Source organism: Meleagris gallopavo, chromosome 20, assembly GCF_000146605.3.
Source record: "Meleagris gallopavo isolate NT-WF06-2002-E0010 breed Aviagen turkey brand Nicholas breeding stock chromosome 20, Turkey_5.1, whole genome shotgun sequence".
Taxonomy (NCBI): domain Eukaryota; kingdom Metazoa; phylum Chordata; class Aves; order Galliformes; family Phasianidae; genus Meleagris; species Meleagris gallopavo.
The window spans coordinates 3,203,677-3,227,316 of NC_015030.2; the positions used below are offsets into that span (position 1 = coordinate 3,203,677).

The window sequence follows — 23,640 nt, forward strand, 5'->3', positions numbered from 1 at the left end:
CACTCCGCCAATTTATTCCAGAGAAGGCAAAGCCACGTTGTTGGTGTGTATTACACCATAGTTAGAAAAAAGAGAATAATCTGTTTCCCAAACAGACTGGAAGATAACAGATAGGAGCTTTTTCAGAAACACAGTATTCATAGTTGTCCAAAAGCTTTGCAACAGTAAAACAAAAAGCCACAAATTAGGCAAAACAAAAACAGTGAGCTTGTACCTAACATATGGACCTACCATGGTAGGGCAGATGGAGTCAAAGAAACGTATTGCTCAAGGTATCACAAATGGAAGAAAAATTCTTAATTTAATTTCTATTCTTTATAAATAAAAGAATAGAAAAACTTGCACTTAGGCCTTATGTTTCAAAGGAACATGGAGCAAATATGCCAGACCTTATAAGAAACTTGAAATTTTTCAACTAAGAGGATGGAAAGAGAGGATTTACTTCAAATGAGGCTGTTGACCAAATCTACAAAAAGCACTAGTTTTGAACCAGACCTTACTATTGGAGGGCCACGCTCCTCCTGACAATCAGCTTGCAGCTACCAATGAATTATTGGAAATACATTTGTATCCCCAAATACAAACACATCCCCACCAGTTTAAAGATAGCAGTAAATAACTGCACAGCTTATAACAGTCTGTTAGAACATGTGGTAACATTCTGCTCCTCCTGTCATTACGTCTCCATCACTACCATCATCTGTCCTGGTTAGATTTTAAAAAAAGCTGATTAGATTAATAGCAAACCAAGATGTGATCACTATTGTTTCATTGTGCAAGAACACCTTTATGTTAACAAGTTCATACATAACTTACAATGAAATCAGTTTGAGCCTTGAAAATAATTATTTCCTTAATAACCCACTATGGCAAGTGTAGCTATTTCTAGCACGCTTAACTGAAACAGGTATTTCCGAGAGTCCCAACTTCTCTTTCTGATAATCAACGAGAAGCAGTGGATGGCCTCATGTTCTCACATAGCTTCGTATTACGCCTCTCCTTGAGTCTCTAGTCTGCTATGGATGAAATGCATTAAAATACCACAGTGCTATTTTATCAGACACTTTTTCCCTCTTCAGTTTGGAGAAAAGACATGACAGCTTGGGAAAAAAAAAAAGAAGAAAGAAAAACAGCATTTGGCCTCAAGAAATGTGACAGCAGATGCTTAGACAGAAAGATTTTATCTAAGTTTCAAAAAAAATGCCAAGGGCAAGTGCCACCAGTGTCCTGTGACCCTGTGTGAAAAGGAAAGCAGGAACATAAGGACGAAGGCAGAGACCAGCAAGAGGAAGGTGCACTAGGATAAAGAAATAAAAATGGACATTGTAGGCCCTACAGACCATTCCAGAAAGCTTTCAAAACAGGTTTTAAAGAAGAAAGAATAAGTCTCATTTTCTGTGGACACCTGCTGAGCGAAGTAAGCAGTCCCATATCCCCAAACAAGGTAGTTTCAATGTGATTGAAACAATTCTGTCAGCAATCTGGAAGCAAGACCTAGAAATAGGATGAAGTTCCCAGGACCTAAAAAAAAATACACTGTATAGTCTGAATTTTTTATTTATTACAGTAATACTGACTGATTGCTGATAAAAACTCCTCCATTAGAGACAAAAGTGTCTGAGCTGCTGATATTAAAAAATAAAATCCATTCCTTGGAGAATAATGTCTAGAAATGAATGAATTTAATTCACATCATGTGGGATACACCAGAAACTTTTTAAGCATGAAGACATTTTCCCTATCACTAGTGGCCAGTATCTTATTTTAAATACCTTAAAGATGGAGAATTAGCTCTGTGATTATTAGCCCTAGAAGATACAGCATTAGATTACTCTGTTAACATCTACTTCCTCCTTAAATCTGAGCAGATTTCAAAAATTAACTGGAAGTAGCTCAGTTTATCATTGTGGCAACTTACCTTGAAATCTGGTTAATAAATGGTATCAGTTCTGAGGGATCATAAGCACGAGCAAAGGCCCAGGACAGATAGCACGCTGCATCTCTCACGTTGGAACCCACACTGCATGACCCCCTCTTCTCATCATATGTCAGAGCTTTCAAAATGACAGGAACAACTGTGAAACACAAAAGTGCACAAAAGCAACAATTAGGATCATAGAGTGAACCAGAAGAAAAGTTTAAGGGTACTAAGTGGTCAATAAAGAAAAGACAGAGTGAATCGTGTTCTGAAAGAAAGATAAGCATGGCTTTTAATACATGCTACTATTCACATTGATTAGAAATAATTCTTATTTTAACATCTTATTTCCTTGCAACTAGTATTTTATTTTTTACGCCACTCGCATAAAATTCAATGAGGATTAAGGCAAGGGAGTTACTTAAGTAAAAGCACTGTAGAATATTATTAAAGATTTACAAATTCCAGAGTTAGTGTTATAGCAAAAACTTCAAGTGCTTCAGTCTTGATATGCTGCTAAAGATGCCAGCACTGCCAAACTGCACAGAGCATGAAGTCAGAATTTGCGTTAAACTGTAGTGTAAGCTAGAAATGCAAACAGGGGCTTTACTCACATTTCTGCTTACATATCCAAATTGTGAAGCCTACATGCCTCTCAGCAGTAAATAATGATTTAATGCAAAGCCAACAGCTTTTGATGAAGGAAAACTGAGTGCCAAAAATAAAATTTGCAAGTACTCTTTCCTATCAGTCATGTTAATCGTATCACGTTCACCAACACGTAAGTTTTCATTAGACTGTAAGGAAAAAAGCTGGAGAGAAATATGTATCTTAAACAACAATTTAGAGTCATACACTGCACTTCAAAATGTCCTTAGGAAGCATTCAGAATAATCCTAATCCCCATATATACACATGCCATCTCATAAGGCCCTGGTAGAAAGAAATTCGAGAGCAAACTGCCTTTTATTTCTCATTCAGGCTTACTTGGGGTGGTGGGGACAGAGTAGGACTCTGTAACACGTGGCAAAATTTAACAGAAACTAAACTAAACCCCAGACTGTTAAGCTATGCTAGTTGAATGCAACAGCTTTTAAAAAGGAATGTGTTCAACAGCGTTTCCTGATTTAATGGGTAACCTGAATGACTTCAGAATGAGCATGTTTTTGCCAAAAAAGACCTAAAAGCCACATCAACATAACATCTTTGTGACACATTTTGCTTTCTTTAAACCTTAAATGGGGTAATAGAGAAAACAGAATAGCCAAACAGAAGTGCAGGCAAATAAAAATCCCAGGATCTTATTGTAAAGGCATGGGTGCTGTTATTTTAAGCAACAAAAATAAGGTTGGAAAAACAAATAGAATGAAACTCCTACTTCCATGTTTATGCAGCCATCAAAGCTGTAAGTCAACGTGTAAGTCAACGAAAGCTGCTTTCACAGATAGGAGAGCTTTCAAAAACTTGAAGTGTTCCCTTATACAGTCCTAGCAACACACTGCCAGTTTAACAAACATCTCATGTAAGCAAGGCTCCTTCCTATCTGCAAATCCAGAAATACAATTTGAATACATCCCTCTCTAGATGGCACATCTTTACTAAGAGAATAATGCCAGTAAAAACAAACAAACAAAACTACAGCCTTTAGGGGAACAAAAAATAAAATTCTCTCATAATCTCTTTCTTGTATCAAATTTATCAAATGCATCTTTTTTCTCCAGAAAATGTCTGTCTCAAGGTAATGCCATTGAACTAGGACTGAATTTCATTAGCAAACTGTGCCTGGACATACCTGAGTAGATACAATCTCTAAATAATTAAATGTCAATGCACAGTACATCACTGTACGACTGCTATCTTAATCAAAGAAGATGCATCATAAATGGAGTAGGAAAACGTTAAAATATTTAAATTCATTTTGACCTAATGAGAGAAAGTAAAGCAGTAACCAGGGGGGTGCAGGCAAGATGTGACTATTAAAACCACAAGCACTCAACAGGAAGAAATTCCCATTCAGGAACAATGATAGAGCAAAGATGGATGGGCATTTTAGCACCTCTCAGGTCTGACAGAAACTACAATAAAAAAGTTTAAAAATGTTGACTAGCTTGTTTTGAAAAAATGCTACGTCAACTGATGAAAAAACAAAATAAATGGAATTAGCTGGTTCTACAGGAACACTAAAAGAGATGCCAAGGGCAATTTTGCAAAGCTGCTGCAAATTTCCTTCAGCACAAGGTGATTGCTGCAGCTGCTTCAGACAGCTGTGTGCTCTCATCTCTCTGCACACTGAACAAAAAGTGGAAGAAGGGCCCACAAGCAGCCCACTGCACTGTATTGTTTGTATGAAAATAAAGACATGTGCTTTTCAATTTCGGACATCAACATTCCAAATGGTAGGGACAATACCAGTTAGTAGCAGGATCTGCGTTCTCCAAGACAGAGGTGATGCTGCAGAGACACAGACAACAGAAACTAAGGAAGTGCAAGGCAGAAGAACACTATTACTGTGAGCAGCTCAGGCCTCCCCCATTATCCTGCAGCAGTGCTTGGGACTTGATGTTCTGCTCCTGTGGCTGGGACTCGAAGCACTGCTGCTGCAAAAGAAAGCATGACTGGAAGCCTGGAGAGCAAAGACGGACAACGCACAGAAAGGGAACAGAAGTGGACATTTAGAAGGTGGAGGAAAAAAGGAAACCAAAGTGAATTATCTTGCAGTTAAGTAAACACAAATACTACAACAACAGTAAAAACAAATACTGCTGTGGAAAACCTGGTCTAGAGGAAGGTGCCCCTGCCCATGGCAAGTGGTTGGACTGGATCATCTTTAAGGCCTCCTCCAAAACAGCCATGGAAGAGCAGTAAAGGCAAAACATCTGTACTGCTTAGCTCACTGTAATCAAGATCTCTTACAAATGACCTTCCTAACCCACAGTATGGTAGGCTCTGTGTTTGCAGTATCTCACATACACAACTTTACATCTTCAGTCTAACACAGAATACCAGCTTAAAATTTGTTTTTCTCTGATTTAAAATGTTCACATCCATGTTACTGCAGAGCTTTGCTTGATACAGTGTGCAACAATGATGTTTAAAGCTCTGCAGTCAGCTTCTTCATTTTGTATCTGTTGTGCAATTCAATTAATCAGATAACCACCTCTTCAGTCCTCAGCATGGTCATGGTGTTGTACTGTTCTGCTCTCCATTGTTTCAAATCTTCAGATTTAAAAAAAAAAATCACACCCAACTCACACCTGAAATCAATTCCACCAAAAAGTACACGCGAAAAAAATCTTTACAAGAAAAAAATCCAGAAGAAACTGTTGTTGCTTTAGAAAAAGCAGAGATTAATTCATTTTCGAAATTAAATAACATGCTATTTAGCTGCTATTTAAAAGTAGGGTGCTGGGAGACAGAGCATGGACAAGACCTGAAGAGGTACTTAATTTTGAAAGTTACCATTTCTTTCATAGTTCTGTATTAAAAGTTTGCCATTAAAGACAGAGAATAAGTAGTGTCCACTCTCAACCCAATTATTATAACAATATCCACCTGTTTAGTTCTGTGAACACTCAAGAAAATACAGTCACCTTTACCTGTAGCCTAGAGGTATTAATAAGCACCTGTTACGCTCCACCCTGCCTTACCTAACAACATAACTGCAGGTTGCAACACAGCCCTTTGCTCAAGCCTTATGAAAATAAAGAAACAACTCCGGGCTTCAAAGCATTGCAGGCAGATTTTCTCTCCTCCTAGAGACAGGCTGCACAGATACTTCGCTTTTTAAACAATCAGATGCTTAGCACCTTTCAGGTTCAGATGATTAACACTAAACAAATAGGGATGAAAACTCATGGAAGTTACTGGATAGTGAAAGGTCATAGGTAACTAAGCCCATTCTCATTGCTTCTTAAAGGTACTTTAAAGTATACACATACCTAAGCTATAACAGATGCCATCAGAAGTCGAATATTACTTTAACTTGTCATGGTTTTTACATATTGCAGTGTTTATCATATAAAACATACAAATACAGCAATTAAACAAACAACAACAAAAACCTGTTCTTTAGCCTTAGGTCTTGTCTACACGAGAAAATTACAAAATTCCACGTCAACTCCAGTTCATTTAGAACAGATGCATGCGCTGAATCTCAAGTTAAGAACTGATTAAATTTAGTTGAAAACTAGAATTACGTTCCTCTTAAAACAGATTAAGCCAATGTTACCCTTTCGATATAAGGCTTGCACTGCTATGGGTGGTTTATGCAGAGAAACATTTTCAAACTATAATTAACATACTGGAATATCACAGAATGGCCTGGGTTGAAAAGGAGCACAATGCTCATCCAGTTCCAACCCCCTGCTGTGTGCAGGTCACCAACCAGCAGCCCAGGCTGCCCAGAGCCACATCCAGCCTGGTCTTGAATGCCTGCAGGGATGGGGCATAAACAGCCTCCTTGGGCAACCTGTTCCAGTGCCTCACCACCCTCTGGGTGAAAAACTTCCTCCTCATATCCAACATAAACCTCCTCATCTCAGTTTAAAACCATTCCCCTTGTCCTATCACTACCCACCCTCACAAACAGCTGTTCCCCCTCCCGTTTATAGGCTCCCTTCAAGTTCTGGAAGGTCGCAATGAGGTCTCCCCAGAACCTTCTCTTCTCCAAGCTAAACAAGCCCAGTTCCCTCAAACCTTTCCTCATAGGAGAGCTGCTCCAGCCCTCTGATCATCTTAGTGCCCTCCTCTGGACCCACTCTAAGAGCTCCACGTCCTTCCTGTGCTGGGGGCCCCAGAATGATAAAACGTAGCAAAAATATTTCAACTTTAAAATGAGTTTTGAGTAATAATTTTATTCAGATTTTTCTTCAGCAAAACTAACTCCTTGAAGTAGTATCTGTCATCTGTAGGTTCACCTTCTTTGTGAGCCTCAGGCATAGAGAAGTGTAAACAAGCCATATCTACAGTATGTCAACTTCCCATGTTTTACATACCTATACTTATCGTTAATGTGCCAAAAAAGAAAAACAGATGAAGAGAAAAAAAGAATTCTGAGTTTTCACTGTGAAGAATTTCAGATTTAAGACACATATGGCACTCTAACCTCTTTTAGCAATGGGAACTCCCTAATCAGAACTTTATTATGGCTCTTCTGCTGATATTTAATTTATCAACTGATATAAACATAGGTAATTTTAGGTTAGGCTCATTATCAGAAATAAATATTTGCTTCAAGCTCTGCCAAACATCTATGATTTGTTCTCTTGTTTTCTATACAAACTGTGTACTTGAGAATTTACGCTTAAAGAATTACTTCATCCAGAGTACGTTCTGCAGTGAGGGTTCTCAAGCATCCTGGGAAACACTCTATTACTGCATCCTGTAGGACAAGTGCCTAAAAACTGTCAACAGGTGGCCTCTCTTCTCCCAGCCCTGCACCCAAGTCTGACCTAGTTAGGAGTCTGCCAGAGGAGGGGAAAGTATCACAAGTCAGGCATGCTCACACAATATGGTTGAATTTAACAGCTGGAGCATCTTAAGCTGCCATAAGTTTCTCACAATTCTTAATGCTGACCACGTATATAAGGCTATATATATATATGCATATCCACAGACCAAATGGGCTTTTTCTAACCTGTGACTATGGAGAAGTGTGTCTGTCTGGTTGCAATCTCAGTTCAGTCTCTCGCTACGTAATGAATTAAGAGAGTCTTTAATTATATGACCACGTGATATTTTTTCCATGGACCTATCTCAGTCAGCACACAGGAAAGACCTGCTCTAGCCATGAATCACAGCTGGGCTGCAGAGGAGATTGTTGTCTGCCTTGCTGCTGAGGGTGGAAAGTATGTAATGCAAAGACTGGCTCTCAGGCAGAACAGAAGGGATTGTTGGTTAAGGTGGATGTTGCCCTAAAGAACTGCATTTTAACTACATCTCTGCTGAAGACTCGCTGTTTGATACCACTCATATTACTTAAATATAGTATTTAAAGAAATGGACGTTAATGCTCATTTCCCAGGCATCTGCTTCAATAAACTAATGGCAGGTCTGCCCAAGTGCTACAACCCTAAAATTGGAGCAAGCTTCTGAGGATGGCAGAGGGCCAGCGGGGAAGCAGACAGATCTGGATTTTGGCCAGTCTATCTCAACATCATTATGTAATGCAGCCATAAAAATGCACAATTTGTAAGAACCCCTACCTGGCTACAGCGAAAGAACTACAGCTGACCTACGACAGCAGTGATCTACCTTTGCTTCAGTGCTGAAGCACAGAGCACTGAATGTTTCAGAAATTAACCTACACACTCATGCCCAAGGCCACATGAGAGCTAAACAGAGACCTTCATACAGGTTACAGCTAACAGCTCTTCCTTTAACTTCAGCAGTAGCAAATTGCAGTTTAAGGACACGAAGAAACAGGTTTATGAAGGAATCCTACCGAGTGAGTGAATTACTTGCTCTGAAGGAGTATAAAAATTTTGCAAATTCATAACACTGCATGTCAGAAAAGAAAAATCACCAGAGAAACCCCAACCTTTAGGCTAAGGTTGTGCAATATTGAGATAAACCCTGCAGTGAAAAAGCTAGAAGCAATTCATTGTCATTTATTCCCTGCTTAGCATTTGTACTATTTCCCAGTTGCACTGGGGGAGGGACGTTTCCTGCTACAGCTTCAGCCATTTCATTTAATCTCTCTAGAAGAAAAAATATTTTTAATACCTTCTTGCTAATTTGAAAACCATTATGATGACATTCCCATTACAACTTTTTGAAATACGATTTTCAGTATCAGTATCATATATCATTTTTAAAGTTCACCTGGGTGTTAGAGAAAAGAAATTCTTCCATAACCAGCCTTTCAGGTTTGGGTGTTCTCTAGATTCTAGGAGTCCACCTAAGACAGATAGATCTTTTTTCATTTCTTCCTGTACCTGTGATGAAAAGTACCTGGATGCTTGCCAAAAGCCTCACAATTAACTACCACTTCAGGATAGATTAGCACATTTCAGGAGCCTGACTTCCTGATGTGTCCTCCTCCAAAAACCGAGGCAGCTGCAAGTCAGTATCAAATAACTTACTCTGGAATATGAAAACACAGAAGATATTAAAAATAGAGCATGTAAGCAGGTTTAAGATGCTCTAGGATACACTTTTCTGAGACTACTTAAATGTGTAACTTAAACCTCATTATAGAACACTCTTGAAATCAGTATTGGTTTTATTTAATGTTTTTTTTTTTATTCTTAACAAGTGGAACGATGGAACTGGACAAGCAAAAGATGTTCCTTTTCCATTGTATGTAGAGTTTTTCAGACTTTTTTTTTCTTTTTAAAGTACACTAACATTGGTATACAACAACCAGGAAGCACCATTCTCCATACTGTCAAACAAACCTACTGTCTTATCAATACCAGCCAACACATGGGCATTTTCTGACACACCACTGAATCTGGTACTATCAAAGAGCACATATTCCCTCTAACCAAATTAATGATATATACACCAGAAGCTGAGGGAATGATGGAAGTTGTGCATACAGTGACATTCTTTCCATGCTGAAATAATCAACATTTCCTATTTAAGCAGTATGCTTACCATTCAGCACTAATAGTACACAAAATATTTCCCTTGCCAGGGTCTTTTTGGATACCAGCAGCACAGTGTCTGCCCTCTTTGACTGAAACGGTAAAAAGTCATTCCAATTTCCACAGTGACATCCTAAATTTTCAATTTAAGTTAAAAAATTTTCCATTCCAGGACATCCTAAATCCCATCTCAATTCCACATCACTAAAAGTAATTTTGAGTACAAACATAAATGTTTCTTATTTTTTTATATATTTTTCTGCCTTTACTCTGAAAGTAATTGATAGAAGAAATAAATGATGGTTCTTGACAAGTTGAGTTTTTTTTCCCCACTCTTCTCTGTTTATTCTGAGAGTAACACATGGATTCAATATCTGGATCACTCACACTGACCCACCAATATTACACCTCTGAATTAGCCATTGTTTATCTATTTCATCAGCATCATGAGTTTAAATGCTGCTTTCATTGTTTCCACAGTTTAAAAAATGGGAGAGGGATCGTTTCAGTCAATTCACTGTGAATAGGTAAAGGCACATAAGAATGTAGGCAGACCAAAAATAATGCCTTCCTGGCTGGAATCCTTCCAAAATAAGCACTACTGTATTGCAAGTTTAAGTGCAGAGTTCTTCCACACTCCTTGCCCTTGGCTTCCTCTTCTTGCTCTTCCAAGATGCCAGTGCTACCAACCTTACACACACCTTTTTACAGTTATATGATGGCAATGCGGGTGCCATTTAACAGATACAGCTGGGACTTTTGAGCTCATTGAATCAATGAGTTTTTGGGAGAATTTAGCATGAGAACACTTTCAGTCTCGCCACTGACATATTGAGAACACCTAGGAAGTTTCATGTTCCTATATATGACACACCTTATTAGCTAGAAAGTTTATACTATGCTGTCATCAAGAGAAATTTTAATAACGTCCTTTCACAAGCAAACCAGAAATTCAAGTAAACTAGGATTCTCTTGTTTGTTTAGTATTTATCCCCACCCAATTAAATAAAAAACCCTATAAATAATAGTCTAAAGCCTACAAAACCACAAATACAGTACAAAACAAAAGATGTGAAATCATATAGAAACCACACTAAAATACAAGTTTTTGGCCCTGACACACACTGTACAGTCAGAAATGTTTCATTTAAGAGTGCTACAATTCCAAATGTAGAAATTCACAAAAATGCATCAGAACATAAAATTTTAATGACTTCTTGTCATTTAGCTCGAAAGAATGTTTTCTCTATATTGCAAAAGTAGCTGCATGACCCATATTAAAAAGACTGAGCTGGTAACACACAGCATCCAACTCAAAAACACAGACAAACTGCAGTTCAAGAGCTTTGGATTTAAAAAATAAAGAATAAAATAGCAGATCTCACTTGCTCTTCTATATTGCCTTTAAAATTTAAGTAGGAGACAGCAAATTTATCATCTAAATCTTTACAAATTTGACATGTTTCAAAGGATGACTGAAAGCTAAAAACCTTTTAAGTCCAGAAATTCTCACTGCATGCATCATGTTCTCTCCTTCGTGAGACTGGCATTGCTGCAGACAGACAACGATGCCTCAAAGAAAATGTGTGGGACTGATTTCATATAAACCAGAACTGCACGTGGCACAATTCATTTCAGATCCTACTACTGGATTCCATGAGAAAAAACTTCACTTCACATGAGTGAGAAAACTGTCTTAGAATCTCTGGCGTAAATCTTGAAATCAAAGCAAAAACACTCTGCATGAAAAACACTAGGAATAATAAATTTTAAAAGGCAATTATAACCAAAACATCAAGTAGAAACTCAAGAAAAGCATATTTTACATCTCTGTTAAAAGGACTGATAATGAAAAGAATGACTACCCAAAGCTCCTTTTTATAAACAGTTGCCAGTTTTGCCTACAGTCTCAGTTTCTGAGGTTACAACTTCCCCCGAGATGTTTCACTGCCCAAGGGTGAGGATGGGAACTAGAAGGAAGATCATCCCAGTTCCAGGCCAAACACTAACAACGCAGGCCACAATAAATATCTAAAAATATGATCTGCAGTTGCTATTAACTGCTGAGCTTTTATTCTTTTCCCATACAAATAATTTGCTCTAGTAATCATGAACAAGTGGCCCACAAACATCAGCAAGGTAATCTGCCCAGACATATCTCCAAAGTCAGGGACTGGAATCATTATGAGAAACAAAGGCACGTTTCAAAGCTGTTATTTGAAAAGCATTAAGACTAATGACTATTCATATGGGATAGAAGAAAATAGTTATGAGAATATTGTACAAGAATCACGTAATGTTTTGGGGCACAGCATGAACTACACCAATTACATTCAAATACCTCTGCCCCCCCCAGGACTGTAAGGCAGCCTAGTCCAAACATGTTAATACAGATAGCAAAATCTGTCAATAACTTCAGTTCGAGCAACCAGAGAACAAAAAGGGCTTTCTTGAGCATTTAGCTCAAAGCCACTCATCCAGACACATAACAAAAGTGACAGGGACAGAAGTGGCTGCCAGTCACACAGTTTCAGGCAGGCTCTGAGCTTCACGAGTTACACGTCCACCAGTGCTCAACTAAGGGACTTTATTCTCATTTATCTTTGATCATTCTTCTTTCTTGGAATAACAAGTCCATGCATTTGTAAAGCATCTCAAGATAGACATGGCAGTCCTGCTGATGACTGACAACCAGTGGAAATGCTCTGAAAGCCAGCAGCAGCTCTGGCTGATCCACGGCATCAGAACAATGCATGCACCAGGGCTGTTCTATGCTTTAGAGCAGAAAGCTGAGAATTACCTGATTAACAGAGGGCTTGATAAGTGACCAGAGCAACACCAAGCACTCTTTGATACATCCAGGGAATTCAAGTTTGAAGCGCGAGGATGAAAATAAAAATTAGGTAAGCAGCTTACCAGGAACAGGTTAAGTTTGTCACATTCACGTGTACGGCTTCTGATGAGCAACATTTTGTTTTGTGTTTCATGCCAAACATCAGAAAAAAAACATATAAAAACATGAAGTTTCTAACACTTACAGAATGGCATTTTATGCTACAGTTATTAGACATATGAAATCCAATTACAGCTATGCAACACATCAGTGATAACGTCCAGGAGACTGAATTTTACATAGAATTTACAACCAAACTGTATGTGTTAAATTACATAAAGAAGCAATAAAAGTACAGCTTCAAGCCATCAGAGGTATAAAAATAATCACAACTGGGGGGAAGGAAAAAAACAACAAATATGAGGAAAAAAATTAATAAGCATGTTATTATGTCCATTCTGCTGCTCATCTCAATTAATCTGAGTGCTGCACTCAAGTAAACTAAGGAGGGTGTTACTAACAGCAACTGGGTTCCGTTTACCAAATACTCGAGATGCAAGCATAATGAGTTAACAAAAGTGATGAAACCACGTCACTGCAATCAAGATTTATTACTTCCAGGAGCACAAACAAGGAGCAATTGTGCTCCTCTTCTAGGGTCCACCAATTAATCGTCTCACCTAGATCTGAAATTTTAATATCACCCAAACACCAAGAAAACCAATCACATACTGTTCTATTTTTCCAGTTTTCCTTCATTTGCAGCTGACTCTAGGTGACTTTCCAGAAAGTAGCAAGAAAAACATAAACAACCTTTATATTTTCCTTGGAACAGGGAAGCAATTAGACATCACATCCACCTTCCACATACCAGATCAGGGAAGAGGGTTGTGTGGCCTCTCAACCCAATTCAGTCACCTGAATTAAAGGATTCCCCTTTTTTGCTCTAGTAATCATGAACAAGTGGCTCACAGACATCAGCAACGTAGCTTTTTCTAGCTGCCAAAACACACAATTTTTTTTTTCAAAACAAAATATGTGATCGAATTCTACTCAAAGAAGCCCACCTCCACCCCATCACATGCCAAAAAAATACAAGTAAAAAAGAAACTTTCCTTGAGCTACAGAAAACAAAGACTAAAGCACTAGAGATTGTGGACTTCTGAGTAACATCTTCAGCTGCTGAAGCAAAGGTCTCCTCCCTACAGGTCTTTACAAAACTGAAGATTTTACAGCTAAACAGTAATATGACATCTTTCTACACTGTTAGGCTGCATTATAAGAAAGTGAATATTAAAGCAAAAAAAAAAAAGCAAAACAAACAAATAAACAAAAAATCAACTGCACGTAGTTAGAAAAAATGTCCAGAAAACTGGCACAGTAACAGGAAGGATGGGAATCTGTACACTTAAGTAGGAAAGCACATGTCCAGAAGACATTCACACCTCCATATTTTAAAGTTTCAAAAATTTAATGGCTCAAAACCACCAGAAGTTGTAGCCAGAAACCACTTGGGACTCATTTACAGTAACTGAAATGGATTTTTATTGACAACTGGACAGAAGTACCAAAGATTTTCCTTTTAAAAGACCAGTATGTGAGAATTTATCATTTCACCAAGCCACTAGATAACTGGTAGATACACTAATAAAGTTGTCATTTATGATCTCCAACTAAAATGCAACTAAGAGCAAGTACTGGCACTAATCAGCAGATTATGAGATTTCCTCCTTTCCCCATGCAGTTTTACCACTCCTGAGCAAATGTTCAGACGTGATAATCAATTTCTCACTGAGGTGACTCCTTCCCATTTGCAGGATCTGTACATTTGACTGCTGATTATAGGCAAGCTTTGGCAGGTTCCTGTGGCAAGCTTAGAGTTAGTTCAGTCCCGCCTTCGGAGAGGAGACTCATGAAGGACAAAAAGATTTAAATAAAAATGGAGAGGGCGAGAAAAAAAAAAAAGCAATATTAAAGCTCAAATGACATTTAATATAAAAAAAGCCAGTTTCTAATAAGAATGTAAAATTCCTATTTTTAAGTTTTGCTACCCTCTGTGTGCTGTTGATCCTGCTGCTCACAAGTCATTTCTAGTGAAGTGAAGTAGGTTGGAAGCTCAGTCTATCATGCCTACTCATTTCCGACCCCACGCTGCAGACTGCAGCTCAGAGGAACAGACAGCAGAGTTTAGAGTAAAACTTGGTTGTTGGAGGGCACAAAAGCAACAAGAGCTCCCTTCGATAGCCGAGATGCTGAGGTAATGCTGAATGAAAGCAGTGGACGCAAACAAATGAATCGTAGCTTCAGGCTGGAGTAATATCAGGTGCATCTCTACACCCTGAGGGCTCAACTCCTACACTTCTTAAGTCCCTCCCCCTGAAACAACCTCCTGCAGTTTCACTTAGGGAGCCGGCAGCGAACAGGTACTTCTCTCTCAGCAGTGACAGCTACAGGGTAGCAACAGTGATCACCTGGAAGGTTTCACGCACCTATGTCCCTGGTAAGTACTCTTCTTTAAAGAATTTTTTCAAATAAAAATGTGTTTATATTACAGCTGAAAAGTAAATCGGAGGTTTTCTTTTTTAAGCTGGCTCAGAAGCCTGGGTTCCTCCCAGCAGGTGCATTTACTGCACCACTTAAAGCTTTCGGCAGAAAGTTTCAACAGGAGAGGGAAAGATTTTAGACTGTGCCAAGAAGGGACTCTTAGTTTTTACAGTAACTTACTCTTGCTGGTGAAAAACTTTTAAGAACCTTTTTTTCCTGTAGAGAAAGTTAATGTATTATATTGAAGAACGACAGAAAAGCTGTATTGATTGGAATTGCTGCTTATTCTGCCAGCTATTCTTTATACAGTAGGACTGGGTTAATCCGAAAAGCTTGTGTGAAAACCACGTATTCCACTTCAGTTTTGATTTGTTAGTTTTCCAGCTTGTGGGAATGTAGCAAAGAAAACCGGGTTGTTATGAGTTACCCTTTCTCTCGCCAATTAAAGTGCATTAAGATGGGGAGTTATTAAGTTAATATTTACGAAGATTTTGTATTCCCATCCCCACCACCCCGCCAGGCTGCTCGGTCCCTGCCGCCTCTCTCCACAAGCACAGCCCTCACTCCCTGCACGCACACTTCCTTCCCAGCCCTCGCCAACCCACTCCTCTCGCCCATGTTTCCTCCTAATTAACAAACAGTTGTGTTAAAATTTATCTTTCAGTTTAAAGGAACTGGAAGTTTAGAAGGGAGTGGTAGTTAATCACTGGAAAATCTCAACCAGAATAAACCTCACAAATCTTGTTCTTGCAACACTCTAGGTAGGTGACAATGGCATGTCCTTGAGTTATGCAATAATGCCACATCACAATATTTTAATTATAGCATGTCCTTCAAAATGTTTCCACCCCAGTGAGTGCTCCTGGTCAGAGAGATCAACATCACCAAAGGATACTGCAATAATAATGGAGTGTGCATGACAAACTGTTACGTAGTTTGCTAAAGCAGTGTCCTAAAAAGACGCCTAATTACCAGCCCTGCTTGTAATAAAAGACATTTTGAAATTTCCCCTTTGATCAGCTGGACATCTCAAACAATTTAGACTGCTTTAAAAACTAAAAAACAGCATGCATATATACATATGTACATCCATATATACATGTGTGTATGTGTATGAATACATATGTATAAGTATACATACACAAGTATACACAGAAATACATTTTTATGTACTTACACATACACGCACACAATTCTAAATTATATCCTTATTTTCTGGCCTTGCTAACCTTTGTAAAAGCAAGGAGGTAGCAGCAGCACGACTTCTTCCTTCCAGTTTAAGTTTGCAGCTTTCGCTCTCCGGCTGGACAGGGCTGTAAGAACGTGAGCTGCCGACTGAGCAAACAACTGAGAGCCTCGGGTTTAACCCATGATCTCAGTAGCCTGTTTTCTATAGAAATATAAATCAACACTACTGCACCACAAAACTAACAAGATTTCGTATTTAACTAACCTCACTTCTCAAATCTGGCATTCAGGAACTAAATTCTCAGTTAACAAACAAAAAAGGCATGAAAGCTATCAAAGCTATCATCCTGCTATTCGAGATTTTTTTCCCCATTTTTTAAATAATATCACAAATTATGAGATTCCAGACTAAGTAAAATGGAATTACTTATTTTGATTTTTTTCTAATTCTAGAATTTAATTTCAGTCATCTAAATCATGCATTGTACAACTGCAAGTAACTAATATTATTTATATACAGCCAGTCTAAATTGCAGCTGCTTCAAACCATTAATATTTTTCCAGTTTTATGTGTGTGTTCAAATAGTTTTAAATTTCTTTAGTTATGAAATAAGTACTTTTGCCAGATACTCCTGGGTTTTACTTTGAAATTAAAAGAGAAAGTGTCCTTTTTGGCTTAGTTTAGAAATGTTTTACTACTGGCACGTTTAAGTCATAAGAAAAAGGATTAACCATTAAAAGAGCAAAACACAACATGAATCTGGCTGACATTAGTTTACTAAAGGTGAACACCCTTTCCAAATCAGCTCCTCGCTTTACCCTCTCAGGTGAGCTGGTTCCAGAAGCACTGTCTGCAGGCTGAGCGTGCCATCAAAAGGCATTCCTAATTCTCTCCTGCTAGACACGTTGCAAAGAAGCTGCCAATGCTCTAAATTTCTAACATTAAAACTGCAACAGAGCATTTTATCTTATTAAGAAATGATACTTAATATTCTGCAGAACAGGAATAACTCGAATCAAAGTTAAATACCAAGTACAACGTCGGGGTGGGGGGGAACAGGACGCACAGGAATTTACACTATTAAGCAAAGGAAAGCTAGAAGAACAAGAAAATCTAATTAACATCTCTTTATTATAAGTGCTGCACCTGAATGTAAATTCAGACTTATCATAAATGGCCAAACTAAGAATGCAGTGGAGTTTTGACAACAATATCTTCTTTTCAAGAACTATCAGTACAAGGGCTTCCAAGAAGATAGAAAGAACAAGAACAAACTGACACGATCACGTCCATTACAAGCTGTCTGAGTTAGCTACGCACCATTAGTCAAAAGTAAATTCACTTAAGGCAAAAAAAAAAAAACCACCAGCCATCCAGCTAGCTACCTATCTGGACCTCCCATTGCAAGCCTTAATTTTTGTTTTTATGTATTTATTAAGTAAAAGCATTATTATTAATCCTTCAGAGGAATGAAGGCTATTAGTTTTTAAATCCTATAAGGCACATCTGTTTTGTATTTTTATTTTATTAGTTTGAGCTACTATTTTAACCAGACTGCAGTGACAGGAGTTTAACATGCTGCTGGACATTTCCAGTAGTTTTCTTTCGCACTGTAACAGTATCAGTGCCTATGAAGTCCAACAAAAAAGTTTTGTTAAAAGCTGAGAATTAAGAAGCAACGTCTCTGCACACTCCTACTTCCTTACGCTGTCACAGATTTAATCATTTGCTAATTCTAATCAAAAGATTTTTTTTTCTATTTATACAGTAGGCTGCATTTTTCAGAATGCTTTCACAATTACCATTCTAACACGAATTAATATTTCTATGACATCAGAAACAGTATGTAATACAATTTCCCAGAATTACTATACCTGATAAAACAAGCAGCAATTCTGTAGCTCTGCCTTCTGTTTTCATAACGTGTTGCATGCCATTTTCTATTAAATAATCTCTGATTTAAGAAATGCAAAACATTTCTACTTCAACTAAAATCTCACAGCATGTAATTACTAACAATTCTTTCCATAAACTTGATATTTTAACGCTACTAATCCAAACCTCTATGTAAAAAGCTTTAAAAAAAAAAAATTCGAGCTATACTAGTCACTCCTACAATTAGTATTCCTGCAGTTTCGGGTAACACAATAGATACAGTACGTGGTTTTGCAACAGTCATCATTTTGATAATGATGCTTATAGTTCATGATGAAATCATCAGTTTTTAGATCTCTGCCATAACACATCCTATAAAATCATGAGAACTTGACTCTGAGAGTTTCTCACGCCTTCGGAATCAGCGAACATAATGGAACAAGCTGATACAAGCCCTCCTGACTTATCTACTGAGCAAATCATTAGGCTGTACAAAGTATCCACAACCTTACTTTTTCTGAAGAAAGGCAGATAGATCATGCCCCTGTAAATCAATCACTGTCAGATGCTTTTTTTTAAAACATGAATTAATCTACTTGTGCGTCTCTCAAAGCGATACATAAGGTGTTACACAGCAGAAGAATGTGAAATGTGTTTATCAAGCAGAATATACTATTAGTCAGATACTCCAGTACTCATTTCTCTTAATTGAATTAGGAAGAGGAAGAAAATTGGTGTGGTTTTATCCTTCGAGAGATTGGCCACTCTTGAGGTATCCATCGAGATTAGGCTGTTAGGAAATGCCATGCAGTTAAAAGAGGGGCTGGTCAGTCTCTGAAAGAGCCAAGTCAGCTACCCGAGTGCAGCCAATCCACTCCACCCTCATTTCACCAAGCAGGAAACTCCCTCCTCTCTTTCCCCAACCGGCCTGACAGGCTTGCCCCATACCCAGCCGCTGCCAGGACCTGCCTCTTCTCATTCTACCCACCTCCACTTCTCTCTCAATAGCTCCACCTAGATTTCTGCTTTCATCCTCTGAATGAATTTTCCTTCAATTTTCAGAGAAAACTCCTTCAAGTCCCCAGCAGCAGCAGGTGACAGCACTGCTGAAAACTGGGACGCTTCTGCAAATATGCTTAGGTGCCGAACAATGTTCCAGTTTAATGAGTGTCTATTTTACATCTGGAGTCTAGCATTTATCTTATTTTACCAAAAAAAAAATACACATTGTAGATATAATGAAGGGGAATATAGTTAAAAGAAACTGTTTGTGTTCAGTTCCAATGTTCCAGTACAGCTAATTTTGAACTTTGTATTTCAGTGCTACCAGTTAGAGAAGTGCTGCTTTCCGGCACCCCCTCTTCCCTGAGACACCCTGGGAGTTGGCTTCCTCTTTTCAACTGGGAAGAAGGATTCCAGAAACCTGATAAACTGGAAACATCAAGAGGCTAAACTAAGGAAAGCTAACCACAAGAAAGCTTTTATAAAGAATCATTACATTTAATTGTTTAAAGCAGAAAAAAAGATGAGTCTCCTCAAAGAGCGTAAACCAAAGAAGCCTCATTACATCCCAAGACCGCCAGGAAAGCCATTTAAGTATAAGTGCTTTCAGTGCCCCTTTACTTGCAATGAGAAATCTCATCTTTTCAACCATATGAAGTATGGCCTCTGCAAAAACTCCATTACTTTAGTATCAGAGCAGGACCGTGTTATCAAGTGCCCAAAGACTAGTTCCTTGGAGTCCAAGCAGATCAATCACCTAGAGCCTACAGTCAAACCCACTTCTTCCAAGTCAGCCACAAACGGACTGTCAAATCTTGATTCCAAGCCTCAATATGCTTTTCCAAAAGAAGATGCCAAGGAAAACGTTGAATTACAAAACCAAGCAACGAACACAACAATCCAAGGTCAGAAACCTGCAATCCAGAAGGAACTAACCCCTGCCAGTACCTCAGCAGAAAGCACCCTCGGCATGCAGCCTCTTCTGGACAGCATCGTGAGGCCCTCAGCTTTTGTTCCTGTAGGAGAACACAGAGATAGCAAAGGCCCAGAAACAAGTGAAGTACCTGAAATTCTATCGCTCTCTAACAAAAGTTCACCTTTTCACACTAAATCTGCATTCCATGCACCAAGTCACCCATGGAAAGCAGGTTCTCCTTTCCTCCCAGAATTTCCACATAAAGTTCCTCCCACAAAAGGCTTTGGTTCCATTCCACCTTACATGCAACCGATGATTCCAGAGTACTCGCCCCACTTTTATGAGCATAGGCTGGCCATCTATACACCTTACTTGCTTCCAGGTAATTCCGAGTGTGAAAGCTCTGCTCTGTCCGTCTACGGCACGCAAGACCAAAGACACTTTCTTCCTCACCCTGGGCCACTTTCAAAACACATCAATCCATCAGCATATGAACACTATCGACTGTTCCAGCAGTATCATTCCACTCCTCCAATACCGTATGGATTTTGTAGGCCCACGGATCCACCTTTTTATCGATTTTCACACGTAGCCGGTATTAACAGAGATCAAAGTTCTCATCTAATGGAAGAAACTACTTTGCTATACCCAGCTTCTTTAAGTCCTTCCCAACAATATCCTCTAGGTTCACATAAAAAACAAGCAGACTATGAAAAGGAAATAACATTACTGCATGCCAAAAGTCATTCCAAAGATGATCAAAATGAAAGAGAGAATGCTAAAATGAGCCCTCTTGCAGGAAGTGCAGCAACGGGCTCCCCAGGCAGGCCCAGCCCCACCAACTTCACTCAGACAAGCCATGCGTGTGAGGGCTTATTTGACCTCTCCAACAAATCGTCTTCCACATCACTTGGAAAATATGATCAACCAGAAGAAAACTTCACAGCTTTCAGACCTGTGAGAAAAAGCACTGATCAACCAGCGCTACTTCCAAGCGTGCCAACACAGCAAGATAGAGAAGATTCGCCTTCCAGGTAAAGCAATAACATCACTTTGCAAATTCTTGTCAGATTTTTAGGGGCACACATAGACAGCATGCATATATTTCATGCAATCCCTCTAAAATACATTTGCATTTATTTGTTCTGTAAGATATGTCCACAAAACAGCTGTATATACAACTGTACAAATCCCAGCTGCTGTACGAGTATCTGCTCATTCACCTGAATGCATCAGGTATCTCTAACACCACTACCATGCATGTACCTATGCATTTCAGGAAAACATTTCTATTAGAGAGAGGTATGGTGAGAGAGACTTGGGGGAGGGAAAAGATAAAAAACATGACTATAAGACTACCAAGCCAGACTTTTTTTTTTCTTCTTCTTTTCCTCTTCTCCAGTTCCTCAGCCTCAATTTTTAAAAAAGCAACAGATACTGAATTCTCTTCTCTCCTCATTTCTTTCAGCATTAATGTCACTGATGAAGATTCATATACACCAAGTGAAAGCCACAACAATGAAGGTTCGCTGTCCAACACAGAAGACGACACTGGAATAGCTCCTCTTAATCTTTCAAAAAAGGCTGACACAAATGCAGGACCTCCTCATGAACATGCATACAAAGCCACATCCAAAACAGAAAGTCAGAATTTTCTAGAATTGCAAGATATGCCTCTGAACCTCTCGGTAAAAGATTCCTGTAACACAGCAAGCCTGAAAACAACATCCCACAGTCCATCTCACGATAACGGTGCTGCTACTTCTCCAACGACAGAAAATGAAAACTCAGGAACAGAAAGTTCAGGAGCAAGTAACCCCAAGAACCCTATTAACAGCACCTGTGACAAACCTTTCCTGGCTCACCGTAATGAAGCTCAAGACTTACGCATCATTGACAGCTGCGATGAACAGAAACAAACAGCGGCTGTAGCTCTCTGTCAGCTAGCTGCATACAGCCCCAGCAAAGTTAGGATGGACAATGAAGGGCAGAGTCCTCAGGACTGTAATACTTTGAGTACAGAATCTACTCCTAACTCTTCTGATACTCAGTGCAATCAAAAAGTAAAAGGACAAAAAAGGACAAATCAAAAAGAATCAGCAAAATCACAGCAAAGCACTAAAAGAGTAAGGCCAAATGACTGCAGCAGAGTCTTCACTTTGAGGAAGAGAACAAGAGTATCTTAATACTCCACTTTCCAATTTGTTTCTAATCATAGAAATTAGTTGCCACCTACACAGAAATTTTCTACAAACCATCCCTTACTAGATCTGGTCCATGACAAGTTACATTCAAACTCCCCTATGTAAATAATGTTCATAATTTTATATTAGTATTTTTAAATAATTGAGCATTCCCTTCTATAAGCTCAGGTTTTTATGAGTGAATTTTTGCATTCATTACTAAAGCCAAAGCCCATTAGACAAATCTCCAAGATTTTTTGCAATTGTATTAATGTAAAATAACTTCAACAACTTCTTTTTCTTATAAGATGTTTAAGCTGTAGAAACAATACTGTTTAATAACATACTGTCAGTATTTTTCCGGATTAATTTTATTTAATAGAGTTTTTTGGTTTTTTTTTCTTTGAACAACTTTTTATTTCGTGGTTCAGTAGTTTAAAAAAGCTTAAGATTAAACCTGGCTACTTAGAGTTTACTGTAAAAACTGGTCAGGGGATGAGTGCACTTCGCCATTATACAATAATGCAAAACAAAAGTCCAAATTACTCAGAGGCAGAGGCCAGCTTGAACAGACTGACCCAAAGCTTGTACAAGCAAGTTTTTCTTGTTTTGGCTAAAAACAAGACTTCAGCTGAACCAGAGACAGCCTGCACCAAGTTAACAAGCACGGTTTAGCTTTAACTGAACCACTACGAAACAATACTGAAAATATGAAGATCTAAATGATGTAGGTGCCTAATCCTCTGAGCTTAGACTGACACTGGGCAACCTTCAAACTCCAAGCCTTGAAGGATATTTATATAATTTATTTCACCTGAGAAAACTCTCCTGGTGAAGGTTTTATTTCATAAAACATGCATCACCAATTATCAGTTTCAGCGTGCTTCTAAATAGATCCTAAAACTGCTAGCTCTGCTTCTACAACTGTGTACATAAACTTGTAATTTTTCAAATAAATCTGTAACCTGTACCTAAAATGTATGTAAAATCATTCATGAACACAAATTCACTACACTGTCTGCAACACATTTCGGGGAAAAAAAAAAGTGAAAAAAGAGCAGTGTGGTATCAAGTATCAACTCTAAAAATGGAACTTCCTTCACTGAATAATTAATTCAGCAGAATAATACATCTGCACTTTAGCTCCATATGAGAAGCCTTTGTGATAAAGCTGCTGTCTGGCATATCCTGCACTTCTCCCAAAAACATATGTGAGCCTGTTCCTCTGCATAAACACCTCACCCACATTTCAATAGTATCTACTATCAGTATAAGTAAAATAACTCCAGATTAACCATTATTCACTCAAAAGCATGGGTATACATGAGTCGTCACTCAGATAATAGAGACTCTCACCTGCTTGAACATTAGCAGCAAGCATAAACCTTGGGAAGGAAGCAGAGCTGCATTAAACACCCTCCAGCCTCCAGAATTTACTGTTTAATGTTTGTGCAGTGGAGTTCTGAGATAAACTATTTAGAATGTTCTGGCTAAGATGTTAACTTTAAACAGAAAATTTCAGGGATTAGGTTCTGAGTTGTTAAAGAAACAGAAGAATAACACTAGAGTTCTTTAAGCTTTCATAGAGAAA

At 38.5% G+C, this 23,640-nt stretch overlaps 2 protein-coding genes across 2 annotated transcripts in view; one reads left to right on the top strand and one right to left on the bottom strand.

Moving 5' to 3' along the window:
• TBCD (tubulin folding cofactor D) overlaps positions 1 to 23,640 on the bottom strand; it is a 108,308-nt gene that overhangs the window by 58,576 nt on the left and 26,092 nt on the right. Inside the window, exon 14 of the mRNA XM_003211411.3 lies at positions 1,919 to 2,075. Within this exon, the coding sequence (XP_003211459.2) occupies positions 1,919 to 2,075 (157 nt within the window). The remainder of the gene's footprint in view (positions 1 to 1,918; positions 2,076 to 23,640) is intronic.
• Positions 14,593 to 23,398, top strand: ZNF750 (zinc finger protein 750). Its single transcript, XM_010721243.3, has 3 exons — positions 14,593 to 14,840; positions 19,270 to 20,900; positions 21,335 to 23,398. Exons 2-3 carry the CDS (start codon positions 19,474 to 19,476, stop codon positions 22,050 to 22,052), a joined length of 2,145 nt encoding a protein of 714 aa, XP_010719545.1. The 5' UTR covers positions 14,593 to 14,840; positions 19,270 to 19,473; the 3' UTR covers positions 22,053 to 23,398.